Genomic DNA, 17,239 nt, shown 5'->3' with positions numbered 1-17,239 from the left:
TTTCCGAGAGATTTACAAAAATACCAAGAGGGGAGGGAAAAGAAAGGAAATTTTTAAAAAAGAGCTGTGTTAAGATCAAGAACACCTGCATTTGCCCTTCCCGACTGCTGGTGGTTACAGCAAAGCCGCTCGTTCAAGCGGCCGCAGACCCGTCTCGGAGCTCCTTGGGGGCGAGGACGCAGCCCTGCACGGGCTTTCCCCGCGCACAGCGTTCCCTACTCCATCACAGCCGGTTTCTTACGCCGGCGCCTGCGTTTCTTGACCTCTTGCGCTTCCTGGGGCGGGCAGAGGTGGGGGCTCAGGGGGGAAAAACAGAGTCCCTTCTGCCGCTTGTTAGCGGGCAACGAAACCCGGCAGTTCCTGGCTGCCAAACCGCATGGCCGCCTTTGCTCCGTCGCCCTGGGCTCGTGAGCCAGCTCCTGGTGTTGTTCCTGCACCTTGGCGCCTCGCTGGCGTTTCTTCTTGGTTTTGCCGGAGTTTCTGGAAGAAAATTCCGTAGTCAGTACCCAGGAGAAGTCACGGCCCCGTTCAGTCTCTGCACACGGAGCCTGAAAGGGCTGATCGTGAATCCCCTCGGCCCCTCCGGCTTTATCCGGACACCCAGGGAGAACGCCCAGCTAACAGCTTATTTCCTACGTGCTGATTTCTTACAGTAAAGGAAGTTTTCAGCAGGAAACATTGTGTATGCCCTGGAAAAGCGGGGCCGAATGAGCCACTGCTCTGCCAGCAGCAGCCAGCGGCTACCACACATCCATTCCCGAGATGGTTTTGGAGCTCAGAGCTGCCAGAACGTCATGTCCCATCTTGGATGTGCGTCCGAGGTCAAGAGGAAGCTCTTTACCGGCCTCCACTGTCCCCTGCCATCCCTGCTGAGACAGGAGAGGCCTATTTACCAAGTGCACACAGGAGCGTGTATCCCTTTTCCGGGTTTTACGAGGGTGGCCCGTCCACCTAGTCATAGCCCGTAAGCGAGCGTCATGATTCGTAATCACTACGAGATCCCACACTTCCCATCATCCCGACTTCCAACGTTTTCTTAACCATCGTAAATCCACTCCAATTCTACAATAGCTCTACAAATTCCAATTACCCTACCTTACTGCTACAAATAAATTCTAAACAATGTAGTAAAATCTAAATCTAGTCTAGGAACGGTTACTGCTCCGCTCTCAGGGAAGAGCCACCTCACTCGGCGCCCGAGTCAAAATCCTCTTGGCCCTGAAACCTCTTAGAGAGCTTGAGAACGTTTCAGCCCCACTGGGAGCTAGCACCGACACCGGCAGTTGGTATTCAGCGTCTACAGGCACAGGTCTACTGTGTCCACTTTGGGGCCCCTCGCTACAAGGAAGACCTTGAGGCGCTGGAGTGTGTCCAGAGAAGGGCAACGGAGCTGGTGAGGGCTCTGGAGCACGAATGTGGTGAGGAGCGGCTGAGGGAGCTGGGGGTGTTCAGCCTGGAGAAGAGGAGGCTGAGGGGAGACCTTCTCGCTCTCCACAGCTCCCTGAAAGGAGGGGGTAGCCAGGGGGGGTCGGTCTCTTCTCCCAAGGAACAGGCGATGGGACAAGAGAAACGGCCTCAAGTTGTGCCAGGGCAGGTTCAGGATGGATATTGGGAAAAATTTCTTCCCGGAAAGGGTTATCAAGCATTGGGAGAGGCTGCCCAGGGCAGTGGTGGAGTCGCCATCCCTGGGGGGATTTAAAAGCCAGGCAGACGCGGTGCTGAGGGACGTGGGGTAGTGGGGGTTTGGGCAGTGTCGGGTTGGGCAGTGTCGGGTTGGGCAGTGTCGGGTTAACGGTCGGACTCGATGATCTGAAAGGTCTTTTCCAACCTAAACGATTCTCTGACTCTAAGTGCAGCATTCAGAGGCAAAGAGCTTTGCTGCTGTGGACACAAGGAACACTTCAACATCGATATGGAGGTTCTAGACAAGTTTCAGGGATGTTCCCCCCGCCCCGCTCCCGCAGAGCGGGCAAGGCAACAGGCCCTCTCTTGTCTGAGTTGCGGCTTGTAAAAATCCAAGTTTAAGTTTTACTTAAAAATGAGAAAGCAGCTCTTTTTGTCCCATCCGCTCAGCGGTACGGCACGCGCAGAGGCAAGAAGCAAAAACCTACCTGGGCACTGCTAAAGGGGCTTGGTCTGAACAATGTGGACGATGTTTGATCTTCTGCTTTTCAGCATTTGGTGTAGCGCTGGCTTTTTCTCTGAAGGGGCCCGATCCCAAATTCTTTAGTCCACAGTTCCTTAAAAAGAATTCTGTATGTCTCGACTGTGTCCACAAACCATTTACCGAGTGATGGCAACTCTTTTACACCTAAAAAAACCCTCCCCTTTGCATCACTGCTCCCCGAAAAGGGGGAGGGCAGCAGGTCTGCGGGGATCTTTAAACCCAGGTCTCCCAACTGCCCTCCTCACCCACTGGATCGTTCCACCTCCCTTCCTCGAAGCTAGTCAGGTTTAACATCTGTCCTTGACAGCAGCTCTCCCCGGGCACGTGCCCTTGCTCATGCACACAGAGAGACTTACTTTTTTACAGATCTCTTCCGAAGGTCTTGGATATAGTTGGTTCTCTCTATAGGATGCCCTCGAGCCCTGTTGAACACTGGAGAGAGACAGGTCTGAGTTACAACAACGCTCTGCACGAGTCACCTTTGGGGCTGCGGAGCACTTAAAGCCTTTAGAAGGGTTTTAAACCCTTCAATGAACACTTCCAAACTCGGGTCACGCAGGGTGACTCCACTCGGCGTACCACCTTTGGCGTGACAGCCCGTGACAAGGCAGACCCGCGCTCAGTCAGCTCCACAGTCACACCATAAACTCAATTCCTTCTTTCCAATTACCTCAACGAACCCCCAGCACCTCCCCTTCTACACAACAGGGAAACACACACACGGAGCTAAAACACAGTCATCTCCCCGGAGCTAGCCCAAACCTCGTGACCATTTAAAACCACAAGCCCACGATAAACATTTCCCATCTGAACACGAAGAACATACACATACGTACACTCTATTGCAGTATTTGGCTCCATGCCTTCAACATCAATCAGGTACCTGAAAGGATCAGCAAGAAAGCTCTCATTACACGATTAACCACGGAAACATTGACAGGTTAGTGATGACTCAAAAAGAAAGAACAACTGGGAAGTTTTCAGAGCTTCTGTTTACACGCCTGAATGGAGTAACAGCATTTGGTCTGCTGGAATCAGGGATAAAGAGTGCCCCCTACCAACAACCTTCTCGGAGTTGAAAAGTTTTATATCCTTGCAAGTCTGGGAGTACACAGGTCACTTGACTCCAGTTTTACTGGTGCAACATTATTTCCTCCTGGAGCAACAAGAAGCTGGCACTTAACTCAGTTTGACTACGGACAACTCACCTACAAACCAGGTAGCCAGTTCTGTTTAAGCCATGCGTGCAATGAACTCCGATGAGTTTATCTGTAACACACAATAAACACGTTATCTTTAAATGTTCTTTCTCCAGAACAAGCCTGTTCGCATCCCTCCTCCAACACTGACACCAGCACAGACAGACAGAAACGACCACACACCACCACCACCACTGTATTTATGTCTAATTAGCACCACCGATTCGGCTCATTAACCCATTTAATTCTGTGAGCTCATCTGCATGGTCACACAGCTCACTGCAGGGAAGATGTATTTCAAAGCTCCACAAAAATGTTATCCCGTGTTTCCCGAGCACTAACAGCTTACACCGCTACCAAAAAGCGATCGGTACTTACCAGCCAGTCTAGAGATGGAGTCTCAAACTCAATTAAAGCTCAAGTCACTGCCCAATTATCAGAGAGACAGCACGAATTCCTTTACCATAACAAACCCATCTTATTGCCTTGACATTCACGTGCCAAGAGAAGGAAAAGACGTTCCCGCTGTTCACTAAAACATCACTAGCCTCCAAGCCCAAGTCTGCAGTGCTCTTCCGAACAGCAGCAACGGAAGGGAGATCAAATCCACACTTACCGTTGTCTTTGTTGTCTCTCAGGAACTTTTTTACAACACATTTGAATTGAAAAATGGTTTGCTTGTTTGGTATTTCATGTCCCATTGTCAAGATCTTCGAGTAGCAGAGTGTGTCTGGGAGCTCCTAAAAGAAAGTCAGTCAATAATTTCCAGGAAAAAGCACAAAGATTCTTATCAATTAGAGAACCATAGACTATAAACCAGAAGCACCCGAACTTTTCAACTAAGCCCAAAAGAGCAGCAACACGGTTTTAGGTAAGAAAACTTCTGTTTCACTCCCTTGATATAGTACCAATATTCCAGAACAGCCTCTTTGCATTTTTCTCTTGGCTTTGCTCTTTCCTCCCTGGGGAAGATGAAGCATAGACAGAGCACGGAACACCCTTCCAAGCAAGTATCCACACATTTGATACCACAAGCCAAAGCTGGTTCTAATCAGCTTTTCTCTCAGGAGAACCCATAGAAACCAGCTTTAGAGTATCCCAAAACTTGTGCTGGTTGGTACAAACAGGATCTGCATGATGGGCCTTGAAGACCCCAGGCCTGTATTTGATTGAGGACAAAGACCCCAGCCCGACGGGCCTGCAACACTCCACCTCATCCCGCTACCAGAGGATTCAAATGCCTCGTGCTCTTTAAAGTTATCTTCTTGCAAGAAACATCCTCCACTTTATCAGCAATGTCACGCTTACACAGAGCTTCATTTTCCTCCACAGTAAGACCAAGACTGACCTCTGGCCCGTAATAGCGTGTTGTGTACGTCAAGTCAATGATCAGGCCCAGTTCTTCCTTCTGCTCTTTGATTTTCTTAATGAGGTCATGAGGTGAAAATCTCTCCTCTGGATGAAGGTTCCGATTAAAGCTCTGAAGGGACAGAATGTTTAAGAGCAGACATTAAACTTGGGTGCATCGCAACTGGTGGGTCACAGAAGGAGGTTCATGCTGCAGAACTGCACAAATATCATCCCTTAAAAGAGAAAAATGCAGGCAACGAGCAAAGGCAGATGCAGACTGACACACGTTACACTGAGCCAGATGAGAACACGCTCAGGTCCTCACTGCTTTGGGACTGTTCAGCTGATGGTTTCCAGGAGTAACCAAAGACTTGAGACTGGGGCAAAACACTGCAGCACGACAAACACACCCAGAAATTGAAGTTTTCATTTGGTGGAAGCTATAAAACAGGCACTCAGCTCAAATGGGGCTGAACAAACAGCACCACTCCCCGTCACAAGCTCTACAACCCCCATGGAGTTGACCCACAGTGTTTGTTTTAGGCATAACTGCTGTGCTCAAACCACTCCGGAGCAGAGCTCACCCCCAGCACGCAGCAGCAGGGACCTCCAGGCACAGCTGGGTGGGCAGTGGCGCTGCCACACCGACCCCTCACAGCCTCCGCTCCTGAAACACAGCTCTGGCACTGCCTCCATCAGGCTGCACGGCCTCCGGGCACGTGGCAGGGATGCGCACAGCATCCCTCCTGCCCTAACGGAGCCGTCCCAGACAGACCTCCCTGTATCCTGGGTGGTGCTGCTGGCACCCAAAAAAATGCTAACACCCCCCAGAAGCTGCCACCACGATCCCATCACACACTCCAACTGCTCAAACAGCAGCTCCTCTCCGCCAGGTCATAACCCACTGACCAAAAAGAAACAACAAAATGAACTGCCGGCACACTTTCTCATTTTTTGGAAGAAACTCACTCATTGACTCTCTGCAAAGCGACGCTTTCCCGCAGCCCATTTCTGCCCCAGAGTGTCAGCAGGCACTTACCGTCTTCAGGGGGACCTTGAAGGCGATGAAGCGGGTGCCCGGCATCCTCCTGCCCAGCGGCACGTAGTTGGTCCACCTAAACCCGCAGCAAGGAGGCGTTAAACGGCTGCCCCGGGGATCCGGCCCCCCGCTCCCCCCGGCTCAGGGACCCTCAATACCCCCCGGCGCAGGGATCCTCACCCTCCCACCCCGAGACACCCCGCCATCCCGAGACGCCCCCCCAGGCTTTAAGCTACGGCTGCCGGCTGCCCGGGCCCGGCGATACGTTACGGGTCAGCGCCGCCGCTGTCAGGGCCGGGCCGGGCCGCGAGGCTCCCGGCAGTACCAGGCCCCACAACGCCGCACCGCCTCGGGGGGCAGCGCTGGGGCAGCCCCCGGGAGGCCCCAGGCCGGCAGGCAGCCGCGGAGCCGTGTGGGGAGAAGGCGGAGACACACTCACCGATCCGGTACGCGGGAGGCCCCTTTGCCCACCATGATGGCGACAGCGGCAGCACCCGGCCCGTCAAAAGCCACTTCCGCTTCCGCCGCCGTGACCCCGCGCGGCGCCAGCCACGGCCCCGCCCACAGGCAGCAGGCCACGCCCCCCCAGGAGGCCGCGCCCCCTCCCGGCGGCGGCTGGGGCTGTGGCGCCGCCTGGCGGGTACCAGCGGGTACAACAGTCCCGGAACCACCTCCAGCGTCACCGAGCAGGACCAGTACCAGCATCTCCGCCCCAGAGCAAGCACCAGCATCACCGCCCCAGTACCAGCACCAGCACCAGCATCACCGCCCCAGCACCAGTATCACAACCCAGTACCAGCACCAGCATCACTGCCCCAGTGCCAGCACAAATATCACCTCCCCAGCACTAGCATCACTGCCCCAGTACCAGCATCACCACCCCAGTACCAGTATCATGACCCAGTACCAGCACCAGCGTCACTGCCCCAATGCCAACATCACCACCCCAGTACCAGCATCACTGCCCCAGTACCATCATCTCCTCCCCAGTGCCAATACCAGCATCATTGCCCTAGCATCAGCATCTCCGCACCAGTGCCAGTACCACCATCACCGCCCCAGTACCAGCATCACCGCCCCAGTACCAGTGTCATGACCCAGTACCAGCATCACCACCCCAGTGCCAGTATCATGACCCAGTACCAGCACCAGTGTCACCACCCCAGTACCAGCATCACCACCCCAGTACCAGTGTCATGACCCAGTACCAGCACCAGTGTCACCACCCCAGCACTAGCATCACCACCCCAGTACCAGTACCAGCATCGCCACCCCAGACAGCATCACTGCCCCAGTGCCAGCATCACTGCCCCAGTACTAGTACCAGCATCTCCTCCCCAGTGCCAGTACCACCATCACCGCCCCAGTGCCAGCATCACCACACCAGCGCCAGCACCACAACCATCGCCCCACAGAAAGCGTCACCAGAATCAGTACCAGAACCAGTATCGCTGCCCCAGTACCAGCAGCACTGCCCCAGTACCAGCACCCCGGTTCACCCCAGCACCAGCATCACAGACTGGCAACCTCACCCCGCACCAGCACTGGTACCAACATCCCTGCCTTGGTACCAGCATCCCCAGTACCTGCATCCCCACCCCATGCTGGTGCCGGCGCTCCCAGTACCAGCATCCCTACCCCATGCTGGTGCCAGCATCCCTGGTACTGGCAGCTCTTCCCCACCCTGGTACTGACATCCCCAGTACCATCCCCCCAGTACCAGCAGCCCCCATCCCACTAGAAGCGACCCACCGCCAAGTGTCACCTGGGGCCACCTCCCCAAAGGGCCACCCGACGGGCTCCCCATCATGGCCACTCTACTGGGACAGTTCATCCAGAGTCGGGAGCGGTTGTTGCCCCTCGGGGCAAAAGGGGGGAGGACAAAAACAACCCGAAAGGATCCCAATCCCCGTCCCCCATCCCCGCCACGGGGGCAGGACGGGGCAGCACACACATGTTGGCATCGCGGGGTCACTGGTGTCACCCCATCCCTTCCCCTCGGACAGGAAAATCACCTCCCCCCAAAAATATCATCGTTGGGATGGGAGATTGTTGGCGTGGGAAACCATCGTGGGGATGGGAAACCATCAGGGGGACGGGAAACCATCACTGGGATGGGAAACCACCACCAGCATCACCATCACCGTCCCAGTACCAGTGTGGGCGGCCGGGGTGCCTTTGCTGTACGCAGACACATAGACATACATATATGTACTGTGCAGGTAATGGCTCCTTGACTCCACGCTTTCCTGGCCCTGGGAGTTTTTTTCCTGGGAAAAGGGCTCCGTCAAGCAGGGCAGGATTTTCCAGTCCACAGCATCTCATTCCCGAGAAGGTGGTGGGGAGCAGCACCCTGTGCCCGGCCTGGAAAGATGCTGTCAGCAGCTCCAGTTGGGAGAAAAGCCCTTTTTCCAGAGGGAGGGAAACCACATGGATTAGCATCAACGCCGGGAAGACGGAGGCGTCGGCAGGCGGTGGCAGGGAAGGGCCGGCTCGACTTGCCCGGCCGAGCAGGGGGCCCAGCTCCTGGGGTGCCCCGCGGCCGTCTGGGCACACGGGGGCTGCTCCCCCCCGCGCCGGGGAAATCAGGTTGAACCTCCTTCATTTCCAGCCAACCCTGTAATTAGCGCTCGGCCCATGCTGGCGAGCAGGATCCGACCCTGGGAAGGAGCCGCAGACGCCTCAGGGTGTGAGGCAAGGACTGGCTGAGCCCGGAAAACTCATCTCACACCTGGCCGGCCTCGCTGGCCGGGACTCACCGTCCCTCTGCGTGTTCCCCGTTTCCCCTTCTCTTTCCCAGCCCATGGCACGTGGTGCTGCCCTGGGGCTCAGGATGCTTTTGCAAAGGGCGATTTTGCCCCGTGGGGACCCCATCGGCAGGCACAAATCCGCCCACGAAGGGCTTTTCCACCCCCTGCCCCTCCGAGTGATGCCCAAATCCCAGATCTCTCTTTCCAAAGCGGGGACAAGCATCCTCCAGCCCGAGGGGGTTCACCGTCACCTGGCCCTCTACTCAAAACCCCCCCGGGGGGCTTCACCGCCCATTTTGGGGCATGGCCTTGACCGTGGGGACCCCGGGGCGGGTGACTCAGGGATGCCTGGGGTTGCGAAACAGGCCTGGGATGATTTGGGAGACGCCTCCACGCAGCCCCGCCAAGCCCAGCCGCCCCGGGGAGCCCATCGGAGGAACAAGCCACGGCAGCGTCTGGGCTTTGCTCGGCGGCCGACCCGTCAGGCAGGTTTCCCGGAGCAGCGAGCCGAGCTGGAGAGAGCCATCCGGAGCCGGGCATGCCCCTCCGCCCGCTCGCAGGCTGACGGAGCCCCCCCGCCGGCTCTCTCCTCGCCGCCGAAGCCATGCGAGCGGCCGGCTTGCTGCTGGCTTGGGCGCTGCTGCGTCCTGCTGCCACCCACCAATGCCACCTGGCCGGCCCCGGCGGCGTCCTCCGTTTCACCGACACGCACGCCGAGATCCGGGTGCCGGCGCTGCACCGGGTACCCAGCTCGCTCGATCCCCTCTACGGCCTCGTCCGGCGCTGCCTGGACCTCATCCAGCAAAACCCCCTGCCCACAGGTGAGCCCCGAGCCGGGGAGCCAGGACCCCACCATCATGGGTGCCAGGACCCCCAGGGTTTTGCCGGCTGCAATTCCCATGTCCAGAGCTGCTCTGGGGGATCCGAGCCACTTCACGGAGGGGGACGCTGCCTCCGTCCCAGCCCCGCTGCCCCGGGAGGTTCGGGGGTACGTTGGGTGGGATCTCTTTTACTGGTGCCGTGGTTTCTTTCGCAGAGCTGCTCAGGGCGGCCCTGAACGACCCGGGCTCGGTGCGGACGTCGCAGGTGAGCCGGGACGTGGGGTGGGGGATCCCATGGGATGCACCCACCCGGGATGGGGCAGCTGGGCACACGGAGCAGCCCAAAAGCCGGGCGCAGCGGTGCCGACCGCGCTCTCCCATCACGTAGGTGGTGCAGTATGAGCTGGGCTACGTCGTCTGCGCCGCGGTGGCTCTGCTCTTCACCGTGGCTGTGCCGGTGGCCGGGATGTGCTTCTGCTACTGCCGGAGCCGCCGGCGGTGCGGGGGCCGCCTGCGTGCCCACCGGCGCTCGCTGGGCTGTCGTCGCCACTGCCTGCTGGCCTGCCTGTCCCTCACCTCCCTCGTCATCCTGTGAGTCCCCCAAACCACCCCACGAACCGGCCCCCTCGCCCCAGGGTGGGGGGAGTGGTGTGCCATGGGGCCGGGGAGGCTCTGCCGGGCAGCCCCATCACCGCCCGCTTGTCCCCGGCAGGACCAGCGTTGTCTGCGCCTTTGTCACCAGCCAGCGGGTGAAGGGGCAGATGGAACCGGGGCTGGGGGCTGTGCCGGCCACCCTGCGCACCCTGCGCCAGCACATCGCCAACATCCCCCAGGTGGGTCCCCACACAGGGTGCAGCCCAGGGATGGCTGCGTTTCCCTCACAGAGTAGTCTGGGAAGCAAGAGGAGGTGGCGGCTGCATTAAAAATGTATTTTGAACGGCAACATGGGGTTTCCTCCCCTCTGGGTGGCTGCTACCCGCAGCCGACCGGCTCCTCTCTCCCGGCAGGGGGTGCAGATGGTGGTAGACCAGTTCGAGGTGCCCCGACAGCAGATAATCTCTGACCTGGGTGGTAAGCACCGCGCCGGGGACCGGTGGGCACTGTCCCGAGCTTCTCACCAGGATGAGATGCCGACGGGGTGCCTGATGCCTTGCAGGGCTCAGCCGGAGCGTGGGGCTCTCCATCCACGCGCAGCTGAAGGCGATGACCTACGCGGCGCTGGCGGACCTGCAGGACAGGGCTGGAGGTACGGCCAAGCACAGCTCTCCCCAGGGGCCGGTGCCAAAGCCTCGCCGGAGAGCCGGGGCGGCCGAGCAGAGCAGCATGAACTAGCCCTGGGCTTTCTCTTTAAGACCTACAGACCTCGCTGCACCATTTACAGATTCTCGACAAGACGGTGCGGGCGCTGGCATCGGCGCGGGCCGAGCTGGAGCCGGCGCTGCGGGAACGGCGTCGGCGCGTGGTCGCGCTGCTGGACGACCCGCGCTGCACCTCCTGCGCCAGCGTCCTGGGCAGGGCACAGAGCCTGGAGCTGGGCGCTGACTACACCAAGGTGGGAGAGGGGGCTGGTCCCCCACCATCGCTGCCACCCCGGCCTCGTGGCAGCCCTGAGGCTCATGGGTTGCTTCTTCTACCCCAAGGTGCCGTCGGTGGAGAAGGTTTTGAAGGCGCTGGCCGGTCTGCCCCGAAGTGACTTTGCAGAGATGATTCGCCAGGTTGGGGGGGTCAGGGTGCAGCGGGGGGGGGTCTGGCACTCACAGGCAGCCCCAGCTGAGCTGCTCAGCACTCCCTCTTTCTTCACAGGGCAATGGCACCTTCAACTCCATCCCAGAGCTGGCCGTGGAGAGGATGGCACAGGTCATCCAGGGTGAGTGGGATGGCCGGACCAAGCGGGGACACCCTCCTTGGGGTAAATCCCTATTTGGGGCCATAGGGCGGGACACAGGGACCATCCGCCCCTCCAAGTATGGCCTTGGTCCTGCAGATCTGCGGGACGAGATGGCCCGCATGACAGAGAAGGTGCAGTCCATCGCCAACAGCTTCCCCCTCCCCGACTACACCCGGCCCGTCAGTGAAGCCCTGGTGAAGGCAGAGGACAGGAGCCAGCCGTACCTCCGGGAGGTGGAGCGCTTCGAGCAGTACAGGTGACATGGGGGAGCATGAAGGGTGCGGGGGTGTGGCAGAGATGGGTGCTGAGCCCCACTCTGAGCCCCAGCTGGTGCATCAGCCCCATGTCTCGAGGCCGTGCCTTGCTTCTCTTTCCTCCAGGTGGATTGCGGGCACGGTGTTGTGCTCCATCATCCTCCTCATCCTCGTCTGCAATGTGATAGGGATGGTCCTGGGGGCGTACGGGCTCTCCAAGCGGGAGGACCCGAGCGACTACGAGTGCCGAGGAGAAGCTGGTGCCAAGTTTCTCCTGGTGTAAGCATCTCTCTGGGTGCTGTGGGGGCTGTTGCCATCTCACACCCCCAAAAACCAGAGGGGCAAAGCCAAGGGAGGGACTGGGAGCGGGACGAGCGGAAAGGCTTTTGAAGCCACCGCCTGTGCCTGCAGGTTTGGGAGAAGCTGCTCCTCCCTGGGAGCTGGCAGCTCCGGCACCCCAACCCCGCTGCCCGGCACACCCCGCTCCCGCGGGCCCTTCCCAGGCAGGCCGGCGTGCCCGGGCGCAGGAGGGAGCCGCGGGGCTGCAGCCGGACAGGCAGGTCCGCACAAGCCTTTCTGCTCGCTCGGGTCTGCAAAGCTGCCGTCGGCACCTCCTCTCCCTCTTTCAGCGGCGTGGGCCTGGCTTTCCTGTTCTCCTGGCTCCTCATCCTCCTGGTTTTCGCCACCTTCCTGGTTGGGGGCAACATCCAGACGCTGGTTTGCAGGAATTGGGTCAACCAGGAGATTTACAAGGTAGGTGGCCACGCATCCACATGTCACCCCATAAATCTCTGCTTGCGTGCACCAAAATGCCTTCAAACGCTCTGTATCCTCCCCGTAAACCCATCCAGAAAAGCCCCATCCTAAACCAGAAGTTTAGGATTAGGTCCTTGAATTTGCGTCATCAGCAGGGAATTGCCCTTGTGCCGTTAATTTGCTCAAGCTGAGAATGCTCCTACCTGCAGGACTCCTGTCCTCTGGTTGTTTGGGCATCCCTGGGGTGCTCAGGGCTCGCAGCGTGCGGCGACCGGGCTGGGAGCAAGGTTGGGAATGTCCCGTGGCCGTCCACATGCAGGCAGGTTCCTGCACGGGGCTGTCCGCTGCTTTCCCTCTGAACAAAACCAGCGAGGCTCTGCAATGGGGATCATACAAATAAAGGCAAGATTAGCTCTGGCTGGGATCAAGGACCTCAGGACACACCCGCGAGGGCAGAGCACCCCCAAAATCGTTGCTGCGAATGCCTGCACCTGACCCTAACCCTCTTTCTCCTCTCATTTGGCCCAGTTCATCGACACTCCCGGGAACCTCCCTCCATCCATGAACCTCACCCGCCAGCTCAACCTCAGGAGGGACTCCAACCTCAGCGCTGCGTACCGGTGGGTGCCGCAGGAGCCCACCTCTGCCCCTATACATCTGAGGGCTAATCTGGGGTCACGCCACCCATGTCCCTTTGACTTCCAGGGAGTGCAAGAGCGGCGCGGGGCTGTGGGAGGTGCTGCAGCTTGACAGGTCCTACGACCTAGATGAGCATCTAAAATCCCCCAAGGTGAGAGCTGGCTGCAGCCAGAGCTTCTGGTAACGGTGCAAGGATGCACGAGCTTTACTGGGTTTACTGAGATGGAGATGCCTGGCCCCAACCCCACAGCATCCCCTGCATCTCACCCCTGCAGTACACGGCTGATTTCCAAAAACGCCTGGGTGACTTCACGGCGCGCTTGGGTGACGTGCGGCTCCTCCGCAGCGAGGGCAGGCAGGACCTGGAGACTTTTGCCCGCAGCGGCGTGGATGAGGTGGACTACAGGCGCTTCCAGGAGGAGGTGAGGGGATGTGGAGGACACAATGTGGCCCAGCCACGCTGAGGCTGGCTTCCAAGGTTGGATTTTGGGCAGCTGCCAACTCCATCTTCCCCCAGATGAAAAACCCTGTGGTGCAGACCAGTGTCCCTGGCTTGGCGCGGAGCCTCGAGGGGCTGCAGAAAATGCAGGTGAGTGGCAGGGCAGGTGGCGGGGGCTGCCTGTGTACCCATGGAGATGTCCTCACCTCGCTGTCCCCCCACAGAGGAACGGCACGGTGGCGGGGCGGCTGGCCGCCGAGGCCCAAGCCCTGTGGCAGATGCAAAACTCCACGGTGCAATCACAGGAGGCTTTGGTGGTGAGTCCCTGCCTGGCTGGTGGCTTGTGGTGCTGCCAGCGTTTGCCCAGCGACGTCCCCGCAAAAGGGGCGACGGGGCTTTTGTACCCATCTCACCTCCCTGTCCCACAGGCAAAGCTGGGGGAAAGCGTCCAGTTCCTCTCCCACCTGGCACCGCACCTCCAGGTACTTGCGCCGTTTCTTTCAGCTCTGAAAAATACGTAGTGACCTATGGGTTCCACCTGCCCCAAAAAGCCAGTTCCAGGGTGATGGGAGAGCCAGGAAAAATGTCATCTGGGGAGGATCGGTCTTCTTTAGTGCTTAGATTTGCAGCTGCAAATCAAAAATCCCCCTGCAGCACTCAGGACATTTCAGCATCCCCAGCAGAGCCGTCCCACGGCATTTCATTTTACCCACTCCCTGCCAGGGGGTTTCTCTGCTCAGGGCCGGTCCTTCTTTCCCTGCCCTCTGGCAACCAGATCCAATTTGAAGGTCAGGATGTGCACGGCGCTGCACGGCCTGCTCTCAGCACCCCTGGGGCACCTATTCTGCTGCTCAGTGCTCTAAGGATGCTCTGCCCTTCCCATGCTTCCCCAGGAGCGTGTGAAGACAACACTGGCCACCATAGCCTCAGTGGAAGCCCGGCTGCCCATGCAAGCCCAGCAGATCCTCCGGCAGGTGAGCCAGGGCTGGATCAGCCCGCCAGGGGTACAAAATTCCCCACAGCAAGAATGAAACAGTGACAATAGGGCAAGAGGGGAAGGGGCACCTGAAGCCTCCAGCCCTCCTTTCCAAGCCCGACATTAGCCCGAAGATGGCTGGAGTGGAGCTGGAGCTGGGCTGGGCTGGAAAGTGCGGTGCTTGCCTTCCATGCTGCCTTCCCTCTGTCCAGGAGATCGGCTGCTTCACGAGGAAGGAGCTGCGGTACTTCATGCAGTACCTGAACTGGGTCGGGCAGACGGTAGGTCCTCACCTTCGCCGCAGAGAGATTCTTTGGGGCCGGGAGCCCTCATAGATGCTGCATGCCAGCCCTGAGCCGAGCCGAGGCAGCAAAATGCCTCCCCCCAAGTTAGGAGTGGGTTTACACCTTGTCTCCGCTTCTTGTTGCAGCTGAGGGAGGACGTGGCTTCGTGCCAGCCGCTCGCCACGGCCTTGGACAATGGGCGGGTGATCCTGTGTGACCGCATCGCCGACCCCTGGGTAAGGATCACGTCCCTGTCCCTCTGCAGGGGCATCCCACCAACAACCAGCAAGAATTCGGGGCAGGCGTGGCTGACAGCAGCCCTGGCACCCCCACACCAGCCACCGCAAGGTTCCCCAAATTCCTCCGGAGCCTGGGGCTGCCTCTCCCTGTGCAGCTCAGCAGGGACCCCCATGCTCTCTCCTTGCAGAATGCTTTCTGGTTCAGCCTGGGATGCTGCACCTTCTTCCTCATCCCCAACATCATCTTCGCTGTCAGGCTCACCAAACACTTCCGCCCCATCCGCAACCGGCTCATGTAAGTGGTGGGCACAGGAGGGCAGGAGGGCTGCCTGGGGTGGGAGGACACAGGGAGGGGAGATGTGGGCTTGTCCACGACCTCTCCGATGTTTTATCCTCTTCTTCCTGCAGCTCTACAGGTTCAGAGGAGACCTGTCCCTTCCACATCCCCCGTGTCACGGCGCTCAAGCTCTAGGACGGGGCTCTGCTCCCATCAAACTTGTGCCCAAGCCTTGCAGGACTGCGCGTCCCTCTGACGTCTCGCAGGGCTCCAGGTCTCTCCGATGTCTCTTCCTCGGTGTCCTTCAGGATCTGAGCATCCTTCCTGGGCGCGGGGCACTCATCTCCATGCGTCACGGGGCTCCGGGTCTCTCTGATGTCTCCTCCTCGGCCACCTTTGGGGTCTGACCACCCATCAGGGATGCTCCCGGAGCCCAGCTGATCAGGGCGCAAGGGAAGGTTCCCCGCAGCTCTCTCTAACCACTGTCGTTCCCCTCGCAGACCCCACAGGGGAGGACACCCGCCCGCTGCCCCATGACTCTTCCCCACCCCCGGGCACTGGGCACATTAAAGTCCTCCCCAGCCAAACCCACCACTGCCTGCTTTCTTTCGCCGCCACCATCTCCCTCATTTTCCGTGGGGTTGTTCATCCTAGAGAAGGGAAGGGTCCAGGGAGATCTTATTGTGGTCTTTCAGTACATACGGGGGGGCTTATAAGAAAGATGGGGACAAACTTTTTAGCAGTTGTGATAGGACGAGCAGTAATGGTTTTAAACTAAAAGAGGGTAGATTTAGATGAAGTATAATGAAAACGTTTTTACGATGAGGGTGGTGAGACACTGGCCCAGGTTGCCCAGAGAGGTGGGAGATGCCCTATCCCTGGAAACATTCCAGGTCGGGTTGGACGGGGCTTTGAGCAACCTGGGCTAGTTGAAGATGTCCCTGCTCATGGCAGAGGGATTGGACTAGATGGCCTTTAAAAGGTCCCTTCCAGCCCAGACTATTCTATGGTTCCGTGGGCTGGGCGGTGGGTGGCAGCCCCGAAGTCGGGGGAGAAGGCCCGGGCCCAGCCCACCCGCTCCTGCAGGAGGCCTCGAAGGCACCCAGGGCCGGGGACCGGGGCCTGCCCTGTGGGCCTGGCCGGGCCGCACCGGGCCTTCCCGGGGCCGGGGCGGGGCCGGGCCGCGGCAGAGGAGGCCTCAGGGCGGCGGGTGAAGGGCTGTCGGGGCCAGGCAGGCTCCAGGCCTGCCGGGGCCGGGGGGAGCCCCGGGGCCTGGGGGAGCGCCGAGGAAGGGTCTGGGGCAATGGGGACCCCCATCTCCAACCCCCCCCCCCCCCATAAACCCATCAGACATAACCCCACTCCCACCGAAGGAGCCCTCCTGGCCCTCAGGGTGCTGTTAATTAGAGCTTAATTAGAGGCGGGGGCTCAGGGGCGGAACTGCAGGCAGTTTTTGGATCTTTCTACCCTAGCCGCCCCCTCCCCCCCCCCCCCCCAAAAAAAAAAAAAAAGGAAGCCCAGGCAGGGCCTTTGATGCCCAGTTTATAGCATCGGTGGGTTTATGGTGTGAAATGCCAGCTTTTCATTCATATAGTCGCCTCCTGATTTCTTTGTCTAACCAGCAAATTGTTCAAAAAAACCCTATACAGGAGTTCACAGATCAGCCCCTTCCAAGCAAACGAAGATTTCCCTGTATTTCCCTTACTGAAATACTCTGTTTGCTAACCAAGAGAGAAATGCCCCATTTTCATGCATTATTAAAAGAGTATTGCCACCCGCAGCCAGCAATAATGCGTAAAATACCTGGTTTATGCATTATTCAGGTTACTGCTGCCCAGAGCCAGCTGGTTTTATGCAGTATTTGCCTGCAGAGGTCAGCCTTGCGAAGGCTTTTTGCAAAAGGGATTTGGGGAGCTGAAGGCCAAAGGAGGATTTCTGCAGGAACCTCTGTGCCCAGGGACGTCCTCAGCCCGCATGGAAACTCTCCGTTGGTGTCATCTGCAAAAATCAGCTTTAAAAATGGAGTGTTTTGTGGTCAGAGGAAGGCTGGTGGTGGGGAGAAGTGATGTTGGTGCCAGGGACTCAAGCGGAAAATAAATCTGCGGCTCTTCTGCTTCCCAGCTGGGTATATTTCGAAGGCTTACAACTCTGAAATTCTGAG

At 58.8% G+C, this 17,239-nt stretch overlaps 2 protein-coding genes across 2 annotated transcripts; one reads left to right on the top strand and one right to left on the bottom strand.

Annotated features, from left to right (window-relative positions):
- Positions 1 to 47: 47 nt before the first annotated feature.
- On the bottom strand, positions 48 to 6,310 carry DUSP11 (dual specificity phosphatase 11). Its single transcript, XM_063358666.1, has 9 exons — positions 6,195 to 6,310; positions 5,756 to 5,831; positions 4,715 to 4,846; positions 3,983 to 4,106; positions 3,376 to 3,436; positions 3,004 to 3,050; positions 2,524 to 2,599; positions 2,112 to 2,240; positions 48 to 480 (listed from the first exon to the last, which is right to left on the bottom strand). The coding sequence occupies exons 1-9, from the start codon at positions 6,227 to 6,229 to the stop codon at positions 216 to 218; spliced, it is 945 nt and encodes a 314-aa protein (XP_063214736.1). The 5' UTR covers positions 6,230 to 6,310; the 3' UTR covers positions 48 to 215.
- Positions 6,311 to 9,013: 2,703 nt separating this feature from the next.
- On the top strand, positions 9,014 to 15,346 carry PROM2 (prominin 2). The gene is made up of 23 exons (XM_063358683.1): positions 9,014 to 9,326; positions 9,542 to 9,591; positions 9,715 to 9,917; positions 10,039 to 10,159; positions 10,334 to 10,397; positions 10,483 to 10,572; positions 10,679 to 10,878; positions 10,967 to 11,041; positions 11,130 to 11,193; positions 11,311 to 11,470; positions 11,595 to 11,747; positions 12,098 to 12,221; positions 12,753 to 12,844; positions 12,930 to 13,014; positions 13,139 to 13,285; positions 13,381 to 13,452; positions 13,527 to 13,619; positions 13,731 to 13,784; positions 14,196 to 14,276; positions 14,491 to 14,559; positions 14,709 to 14,798; positions 14,990 to 15,096; positions 15,210 to 15,346. The coding sequence occupies exons 1-23, from the start codon at positions 9,110 to 9,112 to the stop codon at positions 15,271 to 15,273; spliced, it is 2,475 nt and encodes an 824-aa protein (XP_063214753.1). The 5' UTR covers positions 9,014 to 9,109; the 3' UTR covers positions 15,274 to 15,346.
- The last annotated feature ends 1,893 nt before the right edge of the window (positions 15,347 to 17,239 follow it).

The sequence above is a fragment of the Chroicocephalus ridibundus genome, chromosome 23, assembly GCF_963924245.1.
Source record: "Chroicocephalus ridibundus chromosome 23, bChrRid1.1, whole genome shotgun sequence".
NCBI classification, from domain to species: domain Eukaryota; kingdom Metazoa; phylum Chordata; class Aves; order Charadriiformes; family Laridae; genus Chroicocephalus; species Chroicocephalus ridibundus.
The sequence above is the reverse complement of the archived record's forward strand: the minus strand, read 5'-3'. Positions and strand labels throughout refer to the sequence as shown.

Excerpts from the sequence above, each read along its gene's own strand:
- DUSP11 (XM_063358666.1), bottom strand. The coding sequence starts at position 6,229 with ATGGTGGGCAAAGGGGCCTCCCGCGTACCGGATCG. Across the intron at positions 4,107-4,714 it reads CACGCTATTACGGGCCAGAG|GAGCTCCCAGACACACTCTG; the intron begins GTCAGTCTTGGT and ends ACTTTCTTTTAG. Across the intron at positions 3,051-3,375 it reads ACTGGCTACCTGGTTTGTAG|GTACCTGATTGATGTTGAAG; the intron begins GTGAGTTGTCCG and ends TGATCCTTTCAG.
- PROM2 (XM_063358683.1), top strand. The coding sequence starts at position 9,110 with ATGCGAGCGGCCGGCTTGCTGCTGGCTTGGGCGCTGCTGCGTCCTGCT. Across the intron at positions 14,799-14,989 it reads ACCGCATCGCCGACCCCTGG|AATGCTTTCTGGTTCAGCCT; the intron begins GTAAGGATCACG and ends CTCTCCTTGCAG. Across the intron at positions 15,097-15,209 it reads CCCATCCGCAACCGGCTCAT|CTCTACAGGTTCAGAGGAGA; the intron begins GTAAGTGGTGGG and ends TTCTTCCTGCAG.